At 48.5% G+C, this 16,664-nt stretch overlaps 2 protein-coding genes and 1 long non-coding RNA gene across 4 annotated transcripts; 1 reads left to right on the forward strand and 2 right to left on the reverse strand.

The window, feature by feature from the left end:
• Positions 1-1,342: 1,342 nt before the first annotated feature.
• LOC134039356 (uncharacterized) lies at positions 1,343-2,826 on the reverse strand. The gene is made up of 3 exons (XR_009932766.1): positions 2,775-2,826; positions 2,188-2,428; positions 1,343-1,472 (listed from the first exon to the last, which is right to left on the reverse strand). It is a non-coding gene; the product is annotated as an uncharacterized LOC134039356 (long non-coding RNA).
• Positions 2,640-10,257, forward strand: mntb (MAX network transcriptional repressor b). 2 transcript variants are annotated; one of them, XM_062485164.1, is made up of 6 exons: positions 2,640-2,949; positions 5,259-5,865; positions 6,005-6,064; positions 6,163-6,274; positions 9,048-9,240; positions 9,333-10,257. In XM_062485164.1, exons 1-6 carry the CDS (start codon positions 2,877-2,879, stop codon positions 10,070-10,072), a joined length of 1,785 nt encoding a protein of 594 aa, XP_062341148.1. In that variant the 5' UTR covers positions 2,640-2,876; the 3' UTR covers positions 10,073-10,257. The 2 variants fall into 2 exon arrangements, with proteins under 2 accessions (XP_062341148.1, XP_062341149.1); XM_062485165.1 differs by having other exon boundaries at positions 2,642-2,949; positions 6,023-6,064.
• A 1,326-nt stretch (positions 10,258-11,583) lies between these two features.
• On the reverse strand, positions 11,584-14,833 carry LOC134039354 (septin-4-like). The gene is made up of 11 exons (XM_062485169.1): positions 14,749-14,833; positions 14,429-14,570; positions 14,196-14,282; positions 13,961-14,084; positions 13,729-13,863; positions 13,502-13,619; positions 13,260-13,361; positions 13,088-13,184; positions 12,819-12,981; positions 12,456-12,558; positions 11,584-12,290 (listed from the first exon to the last, which is right to left on the reverse strand). The coding sequence occupies exons 1-11, from the start codon at positions 14,797-14,799 to the stop codon at positions 12,219-12,221; spliced, it is 1,194 nt and encodes a 397-aa protein (XP_062341153.1). The 5' UTR covers positions 14,800-14,833; the 3' UTR covers positions 11,584-12,218.
• Between the last annotated feature and the right edge of the window lie 1,831 nt (positions 14,834-16,664).

Consider the following 16,664-nt stretch of genomic DNA (forward strand, 5'->3'; position numbering starts at 1 on the left):
ATGTCCTGCCTAGATCTCCCTGTGTGTTAAGTGGCTCACTGTACAAAACCTACAAAAGACAGGAAGAATTCAGGTGTTCCTAAAAACGTATAGAACTCCAGCCTGTTCCTGCTGGCACAGAGGACAACACTTGCTCACACCCACAGAGCTATCCCTGGCTCCTAGAACATGCATCGTATCCTGGCAACGGGTTGCCACGAGAGCAAGTACGTTAGAAGCCCAGTCCTGTGGCCTATAAAATGACACAGAGAGGGAGCTGTGTAAGAGTATGAGACACAGTGGGGAGTGTGGAGATGAGTGGGGAGAGTGTATGAGTTCTGCAGTAAATGGAGAAACGAGAGGGGAAGGAGGGAAGGTAAAAAAAGGAGTAAAAGACAAGACTACCTGATCTGCCTGACTGTTTCCAAGCTGATGCACCAGAGCAGAAGAATTGGCCTACTTCCTCAAGCTGGACACTCCCCAACACTTCACACACTTTCTCTTATACATAGAAGCCGAGCAAAAAAATTCCACTCAGGATTCTGGGTTGAATTATTTCTTTCTGTGTCGTAAAAGATGTGTGAACCGGGTTGATAGAGATGTGCAAAGGATGGTAGAAGTATCAACGACCACATACACATGCAACTTGATCCCTTAAAAGAACGATTCACACAATTATCTCAATTGTTTTCTTCATGAAAAGGCAGTACAAAGGAAAAGGGAATCTGCTGCAGCTGACTCAGGATTATTCGGTGTGACTAATCACTTTTATAAAGGCAGTGTGTCCAATGCTCTTATATGTGGTCTACTACCGGCCTGTGCAGAGAAATTAGATGACAAAGCAGAGACTATCGCTCTCTAGTGTTAGAATGTGTTATTACAGTTTGATCCATAACATTCATGTTATAGGTTACATTTCCATAGTATTTAACAGATACACATAACCTTGTCAATGAATACAACTGAGGAATGTGTTTATTCTTAGTTAAATAAGTTAAGAGCATGATAATACTCCCTCGAAAAGTTTACATTTACTGTATTTGGTCTACGTAATCATCACCCTCCTTACATTTACCTAATACATCTGATTTCCCATTATTCATTTCTTTGTTCTGCCCTTCAAAATCCCCCCTCACTGTCCAATCCTCTTTTCCTTTCGTTTCCCCCTTGTTCATGTGAATGGTTTCTACATTTCAGTTCCTAAAATTTCTCTTTATCTGCCTGTGATGCAGCAGTTCTAACTGGGTCACTGTGTGTGAGTGTAGGAGGGTGTGGGTGCAGGAGTGTGTATGTGTGTGTGTGTGTGTGTGTGTGTGTGGGGTGGCATACCAATGGCCATGTGCTTACCAAGCTAAAGCACACCCCCCCCCCCACCCTTTTCTTTGGCACTCAGCTTTCATTCTATCTTAGCTGGTGTGTGGGGACCTTCCTTCACTCTCTGTGAGGAGGAGACACGTTCACACCCACATCAGAGGGGGCGGAATAGTGAATGACTGGAAAGAGAAGGAAAAGACACTGTATTGGTATAATTCATCATATGATCTTGGTTTATCTGCACATTGTATCTGGTGCAACTGCACATGCTTACAGTTACATGCATCTATCCGTGTGTGGGTGTGTGAGTGTGTGAGTGTGTGCGCACGCACCCTGCACGGTTTGGTATAAGAAGATGTAGTTGTGAGAGGCTATTTTGATTGGACCAGAGACTCAGACTCTGTGACGAGAGCAGAGGGTATTCCACTGGGATCTGTCCAATCAAAGACTGTTACCATGCAGCAACACACAGACACACACACACTTACAGTGTATCCATATCCATTGTGATTTGGGTGACATAAGCCATCCAGACACACTCCATCTCGATTGCTCTCTCTCTTTCACTCACACACACACGCGCGCACACACACACACACACACACACACACACACACACACACACACACACACACACACACACACACACACAAACAGTTCTATTCATATTCATTGTGATTTTAGTGACATAAGACTGCTTCAGACACACACACTTAATCTCCCGATTTCTCGCACTCTTTCAAACAAACACACACACACACACACAAAGAAGCACATGCACGCCCACAGACGGAAGAATTGTGTCAACATTTTCAAAGAATACATTTCCTCGTATTGATACAGACAAAATATGTTCGTGTTTGCAGTGGTTTATGACAAACAACTCCCGCTTACCAGTTTGATTGACAGGTCTGGTCCCGAGACAGCGGGGTGGCTGGTCACGCTCTCGCCATGCAAATGAGCCGCGCTCAGGCCGAGCGGGTGCCCATGTGGACAGGCACCATGCCTTGTTGTTCTGAACGCTCATTGGACGGTTTGGTTCGACATGCTTTAATGCGCTGCGGTGCAGGGACGGAAGAAGAAACCGGTAAACGGATCAGCAACGAACACACGGACTGGATCTTTCCTTCGGTAGCTGAATAACACCAATGGGCACAGTTTGAGTCTTAGCTGTGTGTAGTAATAATAAGATGGACACTAATAGTCAATCAACTTTTTGAGCTTCCACATGCAACGAGAACACCTACATAAAAACCTAATCCAAGCTGATTCCAGTCAGTGTTTTGGGCAAGGTTGTAGTAACAGGGCGGGTTAGCGCGTGGGGGGCGGGTCTTTTATTGAATACCATTGCGCCTTGTTGTGTATTCCCGTACTCGCATCGCCATCTTGTTGCAATCCCTCTTTTACGTATGTGAGGATTTAACTACGATTTGTCCCATACTTTTTTTGTTATTTTGAAAAGAAAGAGAGGAACCACTCACGCGCGTTTGTGAATTATACAACGTGTACTTGCTTCCCGGGATTATTTGTGCGTTTTCCTTCTGTCCCGGGCAACCGGGCTGCTACCGAAAGGGGCAAGCGAGATGAGCATCGATACTCTTCTGGAGGCGGCCAGATATCTGGAATGGCAAGCCCAGCAACAACAGATTGCACGTGGTAAGGCGGGGGTAGTTGCAATAAACTGGGAAGAACCAGGTCACGACAGAGTGGTCCCCTTTTAACGTTAATTTGATTAATCAAAAACTATATTTCGTATGTTGGGGAGACCACACAAACTATGAGTGGCATTCCAACTGACCCACCCAGCTAGGTTGAGGGAAGAAGAAAAAAAAAAACAGTTTTTATTCCGTATTTCTAATTACAACCCAACCAACAAGTAAAGGTTAAATGCGAAACAACACCTCCGCTTTATTCCCACATGTAATGTATTTGTTTCTTTACCAATGCAAGAACAGGATCATTTTGCTAACTCGGTTTCCGGGTTAATTCCTTTCTATATATAGCCATGTCTTGCTTCTGCTACTATGTTCGTGTATGTCTGTGGGTGCGTGTGTGTCTACATTGACAGATCGCGGCAAGTCGCGCGCTGTATGCTTTTTTTTTTTAACGGTTTATGTTTGTGACTTAAGTACCGACACTGCATCCCCAATGCGGTGTTACAAGTCGGACTTCATTGGCGACTACGCGGATACGTTGTGTCAACAGTGCACATTACGAACATTCCATGGTCAATTTACGTTACTAAGTTACATTAAATAATCGTGTTTATCTCTAGTCAGTTACGTAGTCAATAAATGGGCTGGCTTTCCGAGTTGTAGAATTGTGTGTAAGGAGTAGTGCTCGCAGGTTGGAAGGGCGGTGGCAGAATATGAGGCTTGCTTTTTACATAATGCCCTGACATTGCAAACCTATCCTATGACACACTTGGGCGGGTCAACCCCCATAGTTTGCTGAATTTAAGTTAGGTGATTTTGAAATACACTAAGCAGTTCTAACTGGATATCTTCCGTTTCTCCCGCAATACATTTAGATTTCCTCTTTCCACCGAAATATCACTTGGAGCTTTTTGTTTCACTTACTGGGTGACGTGTCAGTCTGTCTACACCCCCCCACACACTCACCGCGTGCCCTTGGACCCGCCCTCAACAACCACGTGCACGCCCCCCACCCTTCCCCGTCAAGCCAACTGACTGGCGCGGGTCACAGTGGGGAATAAGTAGGGCAACCGCCCCCCTTCCTTTTTTCTTTCCGCCTCCCTCAGTCAATGCAGAAGTTATGTAATTTACGTCTGCGCGATATTTCAAGCATCGTGGCTAAACTGAAAGTGTGTGTAGGTGCTTGTGTGTGTGCAAGATAAATTGCGTATTTATTATATCAATGAGTGAGGTAGAAACACCATACTGTGTGGCTTTTGCTTCTGACTTTGTCTCATTGTAATACAATTATTTTCGTGAAGTTAAGTACTTTAAACGTTGAAATGTATTGCCTCTACCTTACACTAGTCCTAAAATCATTTCTCTATTGCATTACCAGGTGAACAGTACATTCCCATCAAAGCATGTGGGGGTTGATATGTGTGAGGTGTATAAATCCCTGGTCCTTACACCTGTGTGTTGCTGTATCTCTGAAAAGTGTTATAATATGGTTCATATGTTGAGATAGATCAATAGAAAGTGACTGGTGGTATTTAATGCATATGTACTCACACTCCCGTTTATTCCATATCTCTGGATAGGGATGTGTTTCATGAGTGGGGCAGCTCTATGTTGTTTGGTGTCTACTGATCGGTTGCCATGGGTTGTCATGGTTCTGTCTCGATGACAGAGTGAGTGACTCCCTAACAACCCACCTACTGATCCTGCTGGAGCGCAGGCCCCCTGCATGCTGCGGCAGTTACATCCCTGCACAGCCAGAGCAGAGGGGCTGGTGCTAGTCAGTATCCCATCACGGTCAGAGCAGAGTCTGAGTTCCAGGCAGGTCCTATCCTCACGTCCCAACAGTCTGCCTCCCTCTACGATGATGTCACCCCTCTGTGTCTGTGTGTGTGTGTACACACTAATGCATATGTAGCTTATGTTTCTTGGAAACCAGGAAGTGCTTCTATTGACATGTGTATGTCAGGGAGTCAGATGGCTGAGCGGTTAGGGAATCGGTGCAAAAATGACGTTGTGTCCTTGGGCAAGGCACTTCACCCTACTTGCCTCCCTGTACTTACTGTAAGTCGCTCTGGATAAGAGCGTCTGCTAAATGTAAATATAAATGTAATGTATGTGTAGCCTCCCTTTGTGTTGTGCCAGGGGTAACTTGAAATCTTTATCAATATTTTTTACATGTCTCCTCTTTCTATCTTCTCTTCTGTCATCCTCTCCTTTCTCCTTCCTACATCTCTTTTTCATAATTTCATCCATTCCTGTTATGGTCTTCCCCTCTCCTCCTCCTCTCCTCCTCCCTTTCTCATTTTTCAGAGGAGGAGCAGAGAAGAGAGAAGGCGGAGCTTCACAGTCGAGAGCCTGAGCCCTGGAGAGTGGAGGTGGTGACTTCTTCCGCCCAGCCAATCAGGTTCAATCATGCCCCCTGGGGGGAGGAGTCGCACCATCAGCACTTGCACATCTCCCCAGCCCCTCCTCCACCTCCACCCCCTCCCTCTCTCCCTCCACCTCAAGTCCCTATCGCTGTCCTCCCCATGGTCCCCATTGTCACAGCAGCGCCCTCTGTCCCGCCCCTTCCCCTGGTCACACCTGTCACGGTCGCGCCGGCAACGTCGCTGAACGGCTCCCCGCCAGCCAAGAATGGCTCCTCCCCGACGCAGCAGCATCCAATCACACACCACCTGATGTGCGCCACCCAGATGAAGGTCGAGCCTAATTCGCTGACGCCGCTGACAGGTGTTACTCCCAACCAACCTCAGCCTCAGGTCCAGATTCCGTACCCGACCACTATCATCACCACCAGTACGGCCAGCTCCCAGCATGCTCTGCTTCCCCAGCAAGGCCCGCCCACTCCTCAACCTCGTACCAATGGAATGGTCATGGATGACATGAGAGGACTGGATGGGAAGAGACGACCAGGGGGGTGAGTGTGAGCGTCTCTGTGTGTCTGTCTGTTGGTGTGTTTCTGTTGGTGTGTTTCTGTTGGTGTGTTTCTGTTGGTGTGTTTCTGTGTGCCTGTGTGTGTATTGGAAAGACACTGAGCAACAGCGTTTTCTCATCAGCTTATATCTATTCTTCAGAGCGGGAACAAGAGAGGTGCACAATAAGCTGGAGAAGAACAGGTCAGTCAAAATACAACCTTCACATGCATTCTGGGTGAACGGGGGTCTAACCAGCATCATGGAAGGCTAAACTGCAAACCTCTTCTCTCCTCTCCCAGACGAGCTCATCTGAAGGAGTGTTTTGAGACGCTGAAGAAGAACGTTCCTAACGTGGACGAGAAGAAGACGTCGAACCTCAGTGTTCTCCGCAGTGCTCTGCGCTACATACAGGTGTGCTTCTGGGAACGTTCCTCCGTTCTTGATGTCGGCGTATGTGTGTGAAAGGGAGTTCGTTCATGTGCCAGTAACAGACGAACAGAACACGGCTCTGTGCTGGACCTGTCAAGTGAATATAACCGCTCTGTGGGTCTCTGGAAAGTTCCGGTATGCAGTGCATAAGCTAAAAGGTTATTGGTTGTACTGGCTTTTATTTGTGAAACCACTGATCCTTGGATGTTGCCCACTCTCTTCTAGTGAGTCCAGATAGATAGATGTGACCTGATCCTTCAAGGCCAAACCGTTAGTACACATTCCCTTCGACTGGCTTCTCTTCCCACACACACAAAGCGCTGAGAAAAAAAACCCGAAAACGCTTTTCATCTTGCTCCGCTCGCCTGTTCTCCTCCGCCTCTTCTCTCTGCCTCTCCGTGGGCCACGTGAGCCGCGAGCACATGGCTAGCGCGAGCCTGGAGATGTCATCCCCCCCCCCCGCTGCCCCCACCCCTGCACGTCCTAGGCCCCTCCCCCTCACAGCAGCATGACAGAGGAACAGACTGTGCACGCTCCGCTCCGTTGCAGCTGCACACGCTCAGTGGGGAGAACCCTGTAGTGGCGCCGTCTCCACGGTGACGAGGGAGAGCGATGCAGAGCAGCGTTGGTCGCTCTGCCCCTCCGTCTTTCGTCTGTCTCTCCCTTCCCTCCTTCTTTTCCTCCATAGATCTGTGCTTCTTTCTCTTCTTATACGCTCGTTCCTCCTCTCTCGCTCCTCTCTCACTCCTTCCCCCCTCCTTTCTCTCGCTCCCTCTCCTCCCCTCTCCCTTATGTCCTCTACTATGCTCCCTGTTTGGCCTTTAGAGCTCTTGGTAACCATAGAGACATACTGTAGGTGTGTGTGTGTGCGCGCTGTGTTGCGGGATCTTTGCTATCAGTAGCCCCTTGCATATCTAAGCAGAGTATTTAAGCAGATGAAACCTTAAATGAAGAGAACAATGCCACTATTGCTGCTTCTGAAGGTGAAAGGCTTGTAAATGTGCAGATTGCAGAGGGGGGGGGTGACGTCAGCTGGCCCCAGACATTCCACTTGTGTCAATAACGCGGCTGTGATCGTGCGGAGCAGTGGGGGAGGAGAGAAGCGAGGAGGTTTCTAGGAAACCATCCGAAGTGGGGGAGGGAAGACGAGGTGTAGGGAAATAATGAATAGTGAGCCAAGCGCCAGACTGGAAAACACCCAATCACATCACTCCTAATAAGTTATCGTTCCCGATGCATCACCCAATTACATCCCTCCTTATGCTGAGCTACACTCCGCTGCTCACGTATCCAAATCCTAGTGGATGTTGTTACCAAGGAAACGGCAATGGGTGGCAGATGTTTCCGTGGTGACATGTCATGGGACCGGTGGTGTAATGGTGTGCTTGAGACTGATGTTGATACCTGATGATAAAAATAGGTTGTCGCTCCAGCTCCAGGCTCTGGTCCAGCAATGAGCTCAGAATGTATCTGAAGGTGTTAAAAGGCCGTGCTTCTTGGCATGCGTAAGCAGATGATCCGACCTGTGTCTGGAGGTGGCATGATCCTACTTATTAATCCTGGTCACTATGCATGCTTTAGACACGCAGGCATTGGAACAAGCAGAAAGGCAGACAGACAGACAGGCATACCTCAGCAAACTAACACAGAAATAGGACCTTCAGATGCACACAATCAAGCAGAGGCTGTAGTAGAGGTAGTTTGGATGGGGGAGCAGGTAACCTTGCCTTGCATGTGGACTTTCCACCACTTGGCTGAGGAGAGGAAGCTAAGCTTTGCGTACTGAACCGAGTGTTCTGAACCATGTGGCCCCATATGTCGCCGCTCTCCCCCCGCTGTCACAACACCTGTCTCACACCTCTCTCCTCCCCGTTCGTCCGCCCGCCCGCCCATCCGATGCATCCCGATTTTCACATCCCCTTTATCCTGTTTTCCCTTCTCGTTTCCTTCCGCGGGGCCCACCCGCTCCTGCTGCATGTTAGCCCTTCATCTGGCCCACCCGCTCCTGCTGCATGTTAGCCCTTCATCTGGCCCTCCCGCTCCTGCTGCATGTTAGCCCTTCATCTGGCCCACCCGCTCCTGCTGCATGTTAGCCCTTCATCTGGCCCTCCCGCTCCTGCTGCATGTTAGCCCTTCATCTGGCCCTCCCCTCCTGGCTGCGCTAATCTGTGTTAATGTTCTTAGCCGTCCGTCCCCCTCTGCCTGTTTCGGTGTTCCTCAGTCAGATGACCTACAGAGAAACTGGGTCAGGGAGCCATTTGTGTGTATCCCTACTGCCCACTATCTCTAGTGGGACTACCGTTCTCTGCTCTCTTTGTTTATCTCGTTCGGTAGACTTTACTCTTTCACTCCCTGTGTAGCATGGGGTTTTATAACAGTGATCGAGTATGACGCAGTCAGCCAGTCATGAAATACGCCCTGTTACTTCCCGACAAGGCGAGGGGTTAGAGGGGAAGTGTTTTACCTCTGATCCCACCCACGCTCTGATGAGCGCACGCTGATTAGCGTCGGACGTATTTGGACTGACGTGATTGAGGAAAAAGGGGACACCGTGGAATGTTTACCCCTTCTCAGAGCCAACCCCCTTCTGTCACAGTAATTACTTCCAGGAAATGGAAAGAGGCCTAGCTGGGGTGACAGTGAAATGTATGAATTAGCATTAATGTTTGGATTAATACTGTTGTGACCAAATGGGTGAAAGAACTATCGTTGGACCTTACCTTATTGTGTGTGTGTGTGTGTATGTCTACCTCAGACTCTAAAGCGCAAGGAGAAAGAGTACGAGCATGAGATGGAGCGCCTGGCGCGAGAGAAGATTGCCACGCAGCAGAGACTGGCTGAGCTGAAGAATGAGCTCGGCCAGTGCATGGATGTTCTGGAGATAGACCGGGTTCTCCGACAGACAGTCCAGCCAGAGGAGGACCAGGCGTCCACATCCACTGCCTCAGGTACAGCTATAGAGACACTCGCAGACGCCGTGTCTGGGAAAATACAACGACGTTTGGGAACAAAGTTGTAATATTTGTTCTCTTGTTTTCAGAAGGGGAGGAGATCTTTGACCAGGACATTGATGAGGATGTGTCACCTCCTCCGCCCTCCTCGTTGCGCAAGCTGCCTCCGCCCATCCTGCAGACCCAACCACTCCTCACTTCTCACCTGTCCATCCAGCACACAGCCCTCCCCCTCTCGGGTGTCCTGACCAGCCCGACCCTCTCGGCCGGCCACCCCCCTCAGGCCATCGCTCCGGCACCGGCCACTCACCCCCTCCTGCCTCCATCCATTCAAGTACAGCCCACTGTCATCGCCCATGCCGCTGTTTCCCACCCATCAGTCATCCAGGCTGTCAATCATGTCCTCCCAGCCAAGCATCTGACACACATCGCCCCTTCTCCTGGCCCCCCTTCATCCACCCCTCAACCAATGGCAGCCACTGTTGCGGCTCACCAGCCAATGACTGCCCAGCCCATTGGACACATCACTGTCCACCCTGTAGCTCACATACCCTCCCACCTCTACCCCCAGGGCGTGTCTGTTTCCCAGCCAACTGTGGTGGGCCACATAACCCACACCTTCACCCACGTCCAGGCTAACCCCCATGCTAACGCTAACGGAGGCCAGGTCAAGGGTGCTGCCATGCCTGGCCAGGGGAGCCCATCCTTGGGGAAGCCCACCGCTGTCCTTACCCCCCACCACCAGCTAGTTGGACAGGCCACCGTCCTTAACCCTGTCACCATGGTGACTGTTCCGCCATTCCCTGTGAGCACGCTCAAACTGGCTTGAAGGAGAGGATCAACGGCCGATGGAGCCTAAACTACAACACGATGAGTCAGACTCCTACAGGGTTTTGAACAACACCAGAACATTCCTGACAGACGTGCTGGTGACATAGACTAATCTGCAGTCAGTACGCTACTCTTCAGATTAACTAGTGAACAAAAGTAGGAGCTGTTCCGGGGGGGGGGGGGGGGGGGGGCGTCGTGGCAAGCACCGTGAAAGTCCCACTGCTCTCGGTCTGTTCCCCTTGGACCGGGACTGTAATATCTGCTGCAGAGATCCTCTCTCCTTCCCACCCTATCTCCCTCCTTCCAGTCGTCTCCCCAGAGGCACCTCAGCCCAGTCCTCCTCACTCAGGCTCCAGGGGACTCCAGCCGTCCCCCGCAGGCACCGAGGAAAATATGACCAGAAATCATGATGAAGTCATTTAAGAAGGAAACCTTGCAGTAGTTCCAAGTAGGTTCACGTTCACCTTGTCAAATGATGTCATTCAGAGGGGACGGACACCCACGTGGTCGGTGTCTTAAGGGGGTGTGACGTCGCTGGGGTGCTGTGTGACTGACTGAACAAGCGTCTCGATTGTCTTCAGATGCCACCCCCCCCTATCCTGTTCTGGCGTCTTCGCCGTTCTGACAGTGCTGGACAGAGAAGCGGAGGAGGCGAGACGAAGCAGCTTTAAACCGGCGAGATGCATCCATGCCGTCAGAGACAGCATGGAGGCTCTCTCTACTCCAGCCCAACAGCCCCCTCTGCTGCCTTCTTCCTGACCTCACGTTGGCAGCAGCACGTACACCTACGATCAGCCCGGGGTGGGGGGTAGGGTTCAGACCTCTTTCCCAGGTGTGTGTGTGTGTGTGTGCTACAACAGCCCTTTTTCCAGCCTATATGTATTTACATCTGTGTTTGTCACTGTCCGTTTCAGTAAGTATGTAGACAATGTTTTATGGTCCTTTTTTTTTTTTTTTTTTTTTTTGTGGGTATGTTAATATATTCAGTATGTTTTTTGTTTACATTTTATTACACACTATGATTAAACCCACTGTACCTACAATGGGGCATGGTTCTGGTTCCATGTTTGCCCCTGTGCATGTTGGAGAGGATGTATGAGTGAATTGGGCATTTTCACACAAGTGAGATGCGGTGTGAATCTGTGTGGGTACTGTCATGTGTTGTATACTGTGCTTCCTGAACACTGTGACAACCTTGCTATCACACACACATACACACACATGCCCACAGTGAATTCGAAACTTGTGTAGAGTTTCTCTGTGTGTGAAGAGCTGGATGTAGGGATGGAAAGAGAAATACTCTTTTCTCTTTGACACCATAATGTCTGATTTAGTTCAGTTTTCCAATATGCTTATGTATGTATGTACAGTATGTATGAAATTTTGTATATGTGTGATTGTATGCACGCGTTAGCATTTATCTCTATGTATTTTAACATTTTACCCATGCCTGTTTTTGCATGTAGATTGCTGTTTAGTTTCTGTTTCAATGTTGATTTTTTTGTAAGTTTCTTTATTTCTGGGACCATGTACAATATTGTATGGTGTGGGTGGGATTATGGACCTCATTGCTACATTGATATTATATATGAATATAAAAACAGATGTTTTCCCTATGGAGAAAGTTTAAGTTATATATCGCCTGTACATTTTGGGCTGCCTTTTAGATCTAACTGTCCACTATGTTTAAAATAACAACAATAATGGAAAAAAAGAATACTAATGAGAAAAGTATGCTGATGAAATAACTATGAAGATTCTTAATAAATCTTATTACATTTACAACATTGGCCGTGTTCAATTTAGTCTCCTCACCCCTCTCTTTTTAGAAGCCCAAAAGAGCCGACAGTGCTGTCCTCCACGTTGATGGAGGCTACAAACGCTGCCATCCCGTTAGGGCCAGTGAGAACAGCAGGTACAGCCCAGTACAGATCATGTCTTTATTGCATGTCAGCTGAGGTGCCACGGTCCCAGAGGAGGGACAACCAAGCGTCCGTGGAGAGGAATGACCTTCTGGGGTCTTCAACTATTCTGGTGAAACAAAGGAAGGAGCATCGTGGGGGGATGTGGGGGGGAAAGGAAAGCGTCATGTAGATGGCTGGGGCCCCCGGGGCGCAGGAGAAGCTCAGGGAATCCTGGGTAAATCAGGAGCCTTCTCTCTGCCCGTGCTGCATCTGCTCCTGAATCCTCTCCAGCACCTCCTGCATCCTCCTCAACTTGGGGAAGAGGGACGGGGAGAAAGGAGGCAAAGTTACGGCACATTTTCCGATGCTACACGGTATCGGCTGTTATTTGATATGGTATGTACTGTATATATTGTACATGTAGGACCATAGCATATAGTATTAGTGTGTGACATTGTACATGTGTGCATGTCTCACCTCTTCATCTTTCTCCAGGATGAGCTTCTCAGTCTCACTGTCAACAGGAACCAGAGGAAGGGGGAAGTCAACCGCGCTCTCTCTCTGAATCCTGTCCCGCAGACTGCCAGAAACACAAACAGGAAATACACATAAAAATAAATGAAAAAACCTGTCAGGTAGATAACAACACATCAGATGTCTCTGAGTATTCTTAGGTACTCCTGTCCGTCTGAACACGAGTGTGTGAGCGTCTGAGAGAGTGTCCTTATGTACTCCTGTCCGTCTGAACACGAGTGTGTGAGCGTCCCAGAGAGTGTTCTTATGTACTCCTGTCCGTCTGAACACGAGTGTGTGAGCGTCCCAGAGAGTGTCGGCCCCCACCTGCGCTTCCTCTCCTGAACCACCATGCGGGTCATGTTCTGGATGCACTGGGCTCTGTAGTTCTCGTAATGCGTCTCCCTCGTCACGTCCTTCAGGTCCTGCATGTGTGTCCTCACCAGCATGTTCCTCAGCATCAGGAAGTCGGAGTGAGCTGGGTTCTCCACTGGCAACACAGCAACACAGCGTTGTTAGTTCACAGTGCTACTGGAGTAGGTCACCCACACCAACTCTCCAACCATGATTGTAGGACGGCTGGTCCTTAGTCGTACCATCTACCACTCCCCAGGGATAGAGACGGCCTCTGAACTTTCGGCCTTGACTCTCCACCTGCAGGTTACTGCCTATTACTGCGAACGGAATACTGTCCTGCAGAGAGAGGGACAAAGAGGGAAATGCTTAGTATAAACCAGAGTCATCTAAACAGACAGATCCAGGTCTCACCTTGAGCAGCTGGTCCTGCAGTTTGAGGTCCTCGTCCTCATCAGAGTCACACTCTGGGAACTGGTAGATATTAATCCCAAAGTGTTCAATCTCCTCTCGGATCTGTGCACACACACACACACACAAAGAATAAGCAATCCTAACAATGCATAGATCAAGAAGATTAAGACCCCATACAGTATATCGCAGTTCCAGCATGGAACATCACATGAAGGAACGTTCCTGGTTCCTCGTTCCTGTACCTTCATCTTCTTCTTGTGGACCTCTGCTGGTGTCAGACTGTCTGCTTTAGCCAGAATGGGGACGATGTTGACCTTCTCATGCAGAGCCCTCATACACTCCACATCCAGAGGCCTGAGCCTGTGAGGCAGCAGACAGGAATGCTATGAGACAGAGGACGTTCTCCAACGCCAGCGGTCTGAGCGTGTGCGGGCAGCGTGGGGTGTGGCGTAATTGTGTTCCCTCCTACCCGTGGCCAAAGGGAGAGATGAAGTACAGGCAGCAGTGGACTCTGTTGTCCTGGATGTTCTTCCTGTTCAAGCCGCTCTCGTCTCTGAAGTACTGCTCAAACTGTTGGTCTATGTATTCTTCTATTTCCTTCCAGCTACATAGAAGATCAAATAGGTCACACGAAGGAGACTACAATCATTGTAAAGATGAAGCTGAGGATGGCATTGTCAGACACTAGGCATTTACTGTACCTCTCCGTGTTGTTCACAGCATCTCCGAAACCTGGGGTGTCTACGATGGTGAGTCTGAGTTTCACCCCCTTCTCTTCAATACCCATGCTGTGCTTGACGATGTCCACTGTCTGAGTTATCCGCTCTGCACACACACGTGCAGTAGTTAAAGATTCTAGAAGAACTGTTAGGTCTGATGAGTTCAAAAAGAGTTCTTTTGGATGCCACCGATAGACTGGCAAGGTTAGTATCTCACCTTCTGCATTCAGCACCTTCCTATCCTTGTAGAGGTCTGTAATGAACAGACTGTTGACCAGCGTAGATTTACCCAGACCAGACTCTCCTAGTGATAAGACAGGAGGGGGAAAGTGGTCTGACACTATTCTGTTATCAAATACATGAACTAAAAACAACTGTAGTACCTGTCATGGTGGAATGGTAAAATAACATGCTTGCATGTAGCTCATGCAGCTTGGATCACTCACTCACCTGCAACCAAGAGAGTGAAGGCAAAGCCTTTCTTCACTGACTTCCTGTGTACCTGGTTTGGCAGAGTTGCAAAGCCCACATACTCCTTGTCCTGGTCCTGCACCACAGAAAATAAGCAAAATAGCATTACATTTAGCAGACGCTCTTATCCAGAGCGACTTACAGTAAGTACAGGGACATTCTCCCTGAGGCAAGTAGGGTGAAGTGCCTTGCCCAAGGACACAACGTCATTTTGCACAGCCGGGAATCGAACCAGCAACCTTCGGATTACTAGCCCAATTCCCTAACCGCTCAGCCACCTGACATGACACCAAAACCACAGAAATCCATCCTCCCTCCAGTCTCTCTACTGCCCACCTCTGCAGAGTCATAGGGGTCGAAGCGGCTCCAGGGACTGCGTGGTCGCGAGGGGCTCTGAGGGTAGTCCAAGGAGCCCACAGAGGCCAGCTGGTGCCCCCGTAGCTGCACGGGCTGGAACTCTGTTTCCAAGGGGACACGGCTGGGCCGCGGAGGGGTGACTGGAGTTCCAGAAGGGTTGCACGGTGTTGGCCGAGGCAAAGGCGATATCCTCTGGGTGTGGGGGAGTAGATCAGGCCCCATCCCAGTTGCCTCTGGTTCACAGTCGATGACGGGTGTGTGACGGCCTGGGTGTTTCTCCCCGGAGGGAGGGGGAAGGTCCTTCATGGTGTAGGCCAGCTCTGCATCCTCTGGGTCCTCGATGGACAGACTGGACAACTGAGACAGGAGGGAGAGGTACTGGGATGAAGGAAGAAGAGGACTGGGACCAAATAATTTCACTCACTTTTCTCACTTGGGTGGAAAGTATTTAGTCTTGTATCTGGGGGGGTGTGTGCCATCTAGAATAATATGTTTTGTGTCAGTATAAAGTAAAACATTTCTCAAATTGTAAAAGATCCTTCAATTGCACTGATCTCTACTTTTTTGTGTGGTGAGCATCTCAATGATAAAACCAAGATCTTTAGGAAATTTAGATCCACCCTGTCTTTAAACATCATTTTTTAACTATGATTCAATTAAATCATTACAGTGACATGGATCCAGCTGGATAAGCAGGTTGGAGACAGGCAGGGTGACTGTGCTATCAGACACCATGCTACTAGACACCATGCTACCTCATCAACTGTCTGGAAACTGGAAAGTGTGGAGTTGAATGTTAGGCCGAAAATGAGTCTGTTCTTGCTTTGGAAGGCTTTTTACTGTCCTGATTAAGTACGATATGTCAAACTATTTCTATGACATTGGAGGATTAACTATAAAACAAATTGATTCAAACACAACCGCACACATATATACTGTAAATATATGAACTTAAACACACACACAAACTGGAAACTTACATACTGAGTAACTTTACACAACATTAACAGGTCTGTTTATAAGAAGTGATGGTGGTCAATATTCCCAGTGCTCTTCCAGCAAAGCCTGTAACCCCGCCTACATGGCCCATAATCCTTCATGGTAATCATTATCATGCATGTCTTGCCTGTTTTGGGTGGAGTGCCATGACCAGACTCGATGAGAACGAGCAACAGCTACCAACAATACAGGTCTAGTCAACAACAGGTCCTGTGGCCTACCTGTCAGCTTTAATTACCCACAGCCCTTTGTAGTAGGCTTAACTCAACCTCTAATACTCTGATCTCCAGTAATAGGGTGGGGGTAGAAGATTTGTCTTGCACACATATTCTACTATTGTACAACAGACTATTCTACTACTACTACTATTATCTGTTTCACCAAAGATCCTACCTCATGTTCTGGTAGATGTAGATATATTACCGCAGCAGTAGGCAGTGAGGGTAGGAGTAGACATTGAATACATTTTAGTTCTACCCATTCATTTTGACAGTTTTTACTAGTAGGCTATATTTTATATTCACTTAAACATCAAACAAATGTGGCTGATGATTCCTTACGTCACGTTAATATTACTGGTATGTATATAGCATACAATACAATGATACATAGCTACATAATCTTTCTATTGGGGCATAAGCAAGAGTAGCCTACCCAATCACTTTGAACCCAATCAGAAAGTTTCATAGTCTCTTTAATGGAATGCATAACTACAAAACTAGTCAAAAGGTGGGTGTTACCTTTTTTGCAACCGCTTCGAAACCTAACGGGTGATGACATGTGTTCCATGTTGGGTTGACAGTCAGGTGGTCATCGGACAAGAACCAGGGGAATTCCGTATCAGTCCAAAGCGCTCCGT

This window comes from Osmerus eperlanus, chromosome 19, assembly GCF_963692335.1.
Source record: "Osmerus eperlanus chromosome 19, fOsmEpe2.1, whole genome shotgun sequence".
Taxonomy (NCBI): domain Eukaryota; kingdom Metazoa; phylum Chordata; class Actinopteri; order Osmeriformes; family Osmeridae; genus Osmerus; species Osmerus eperlanus.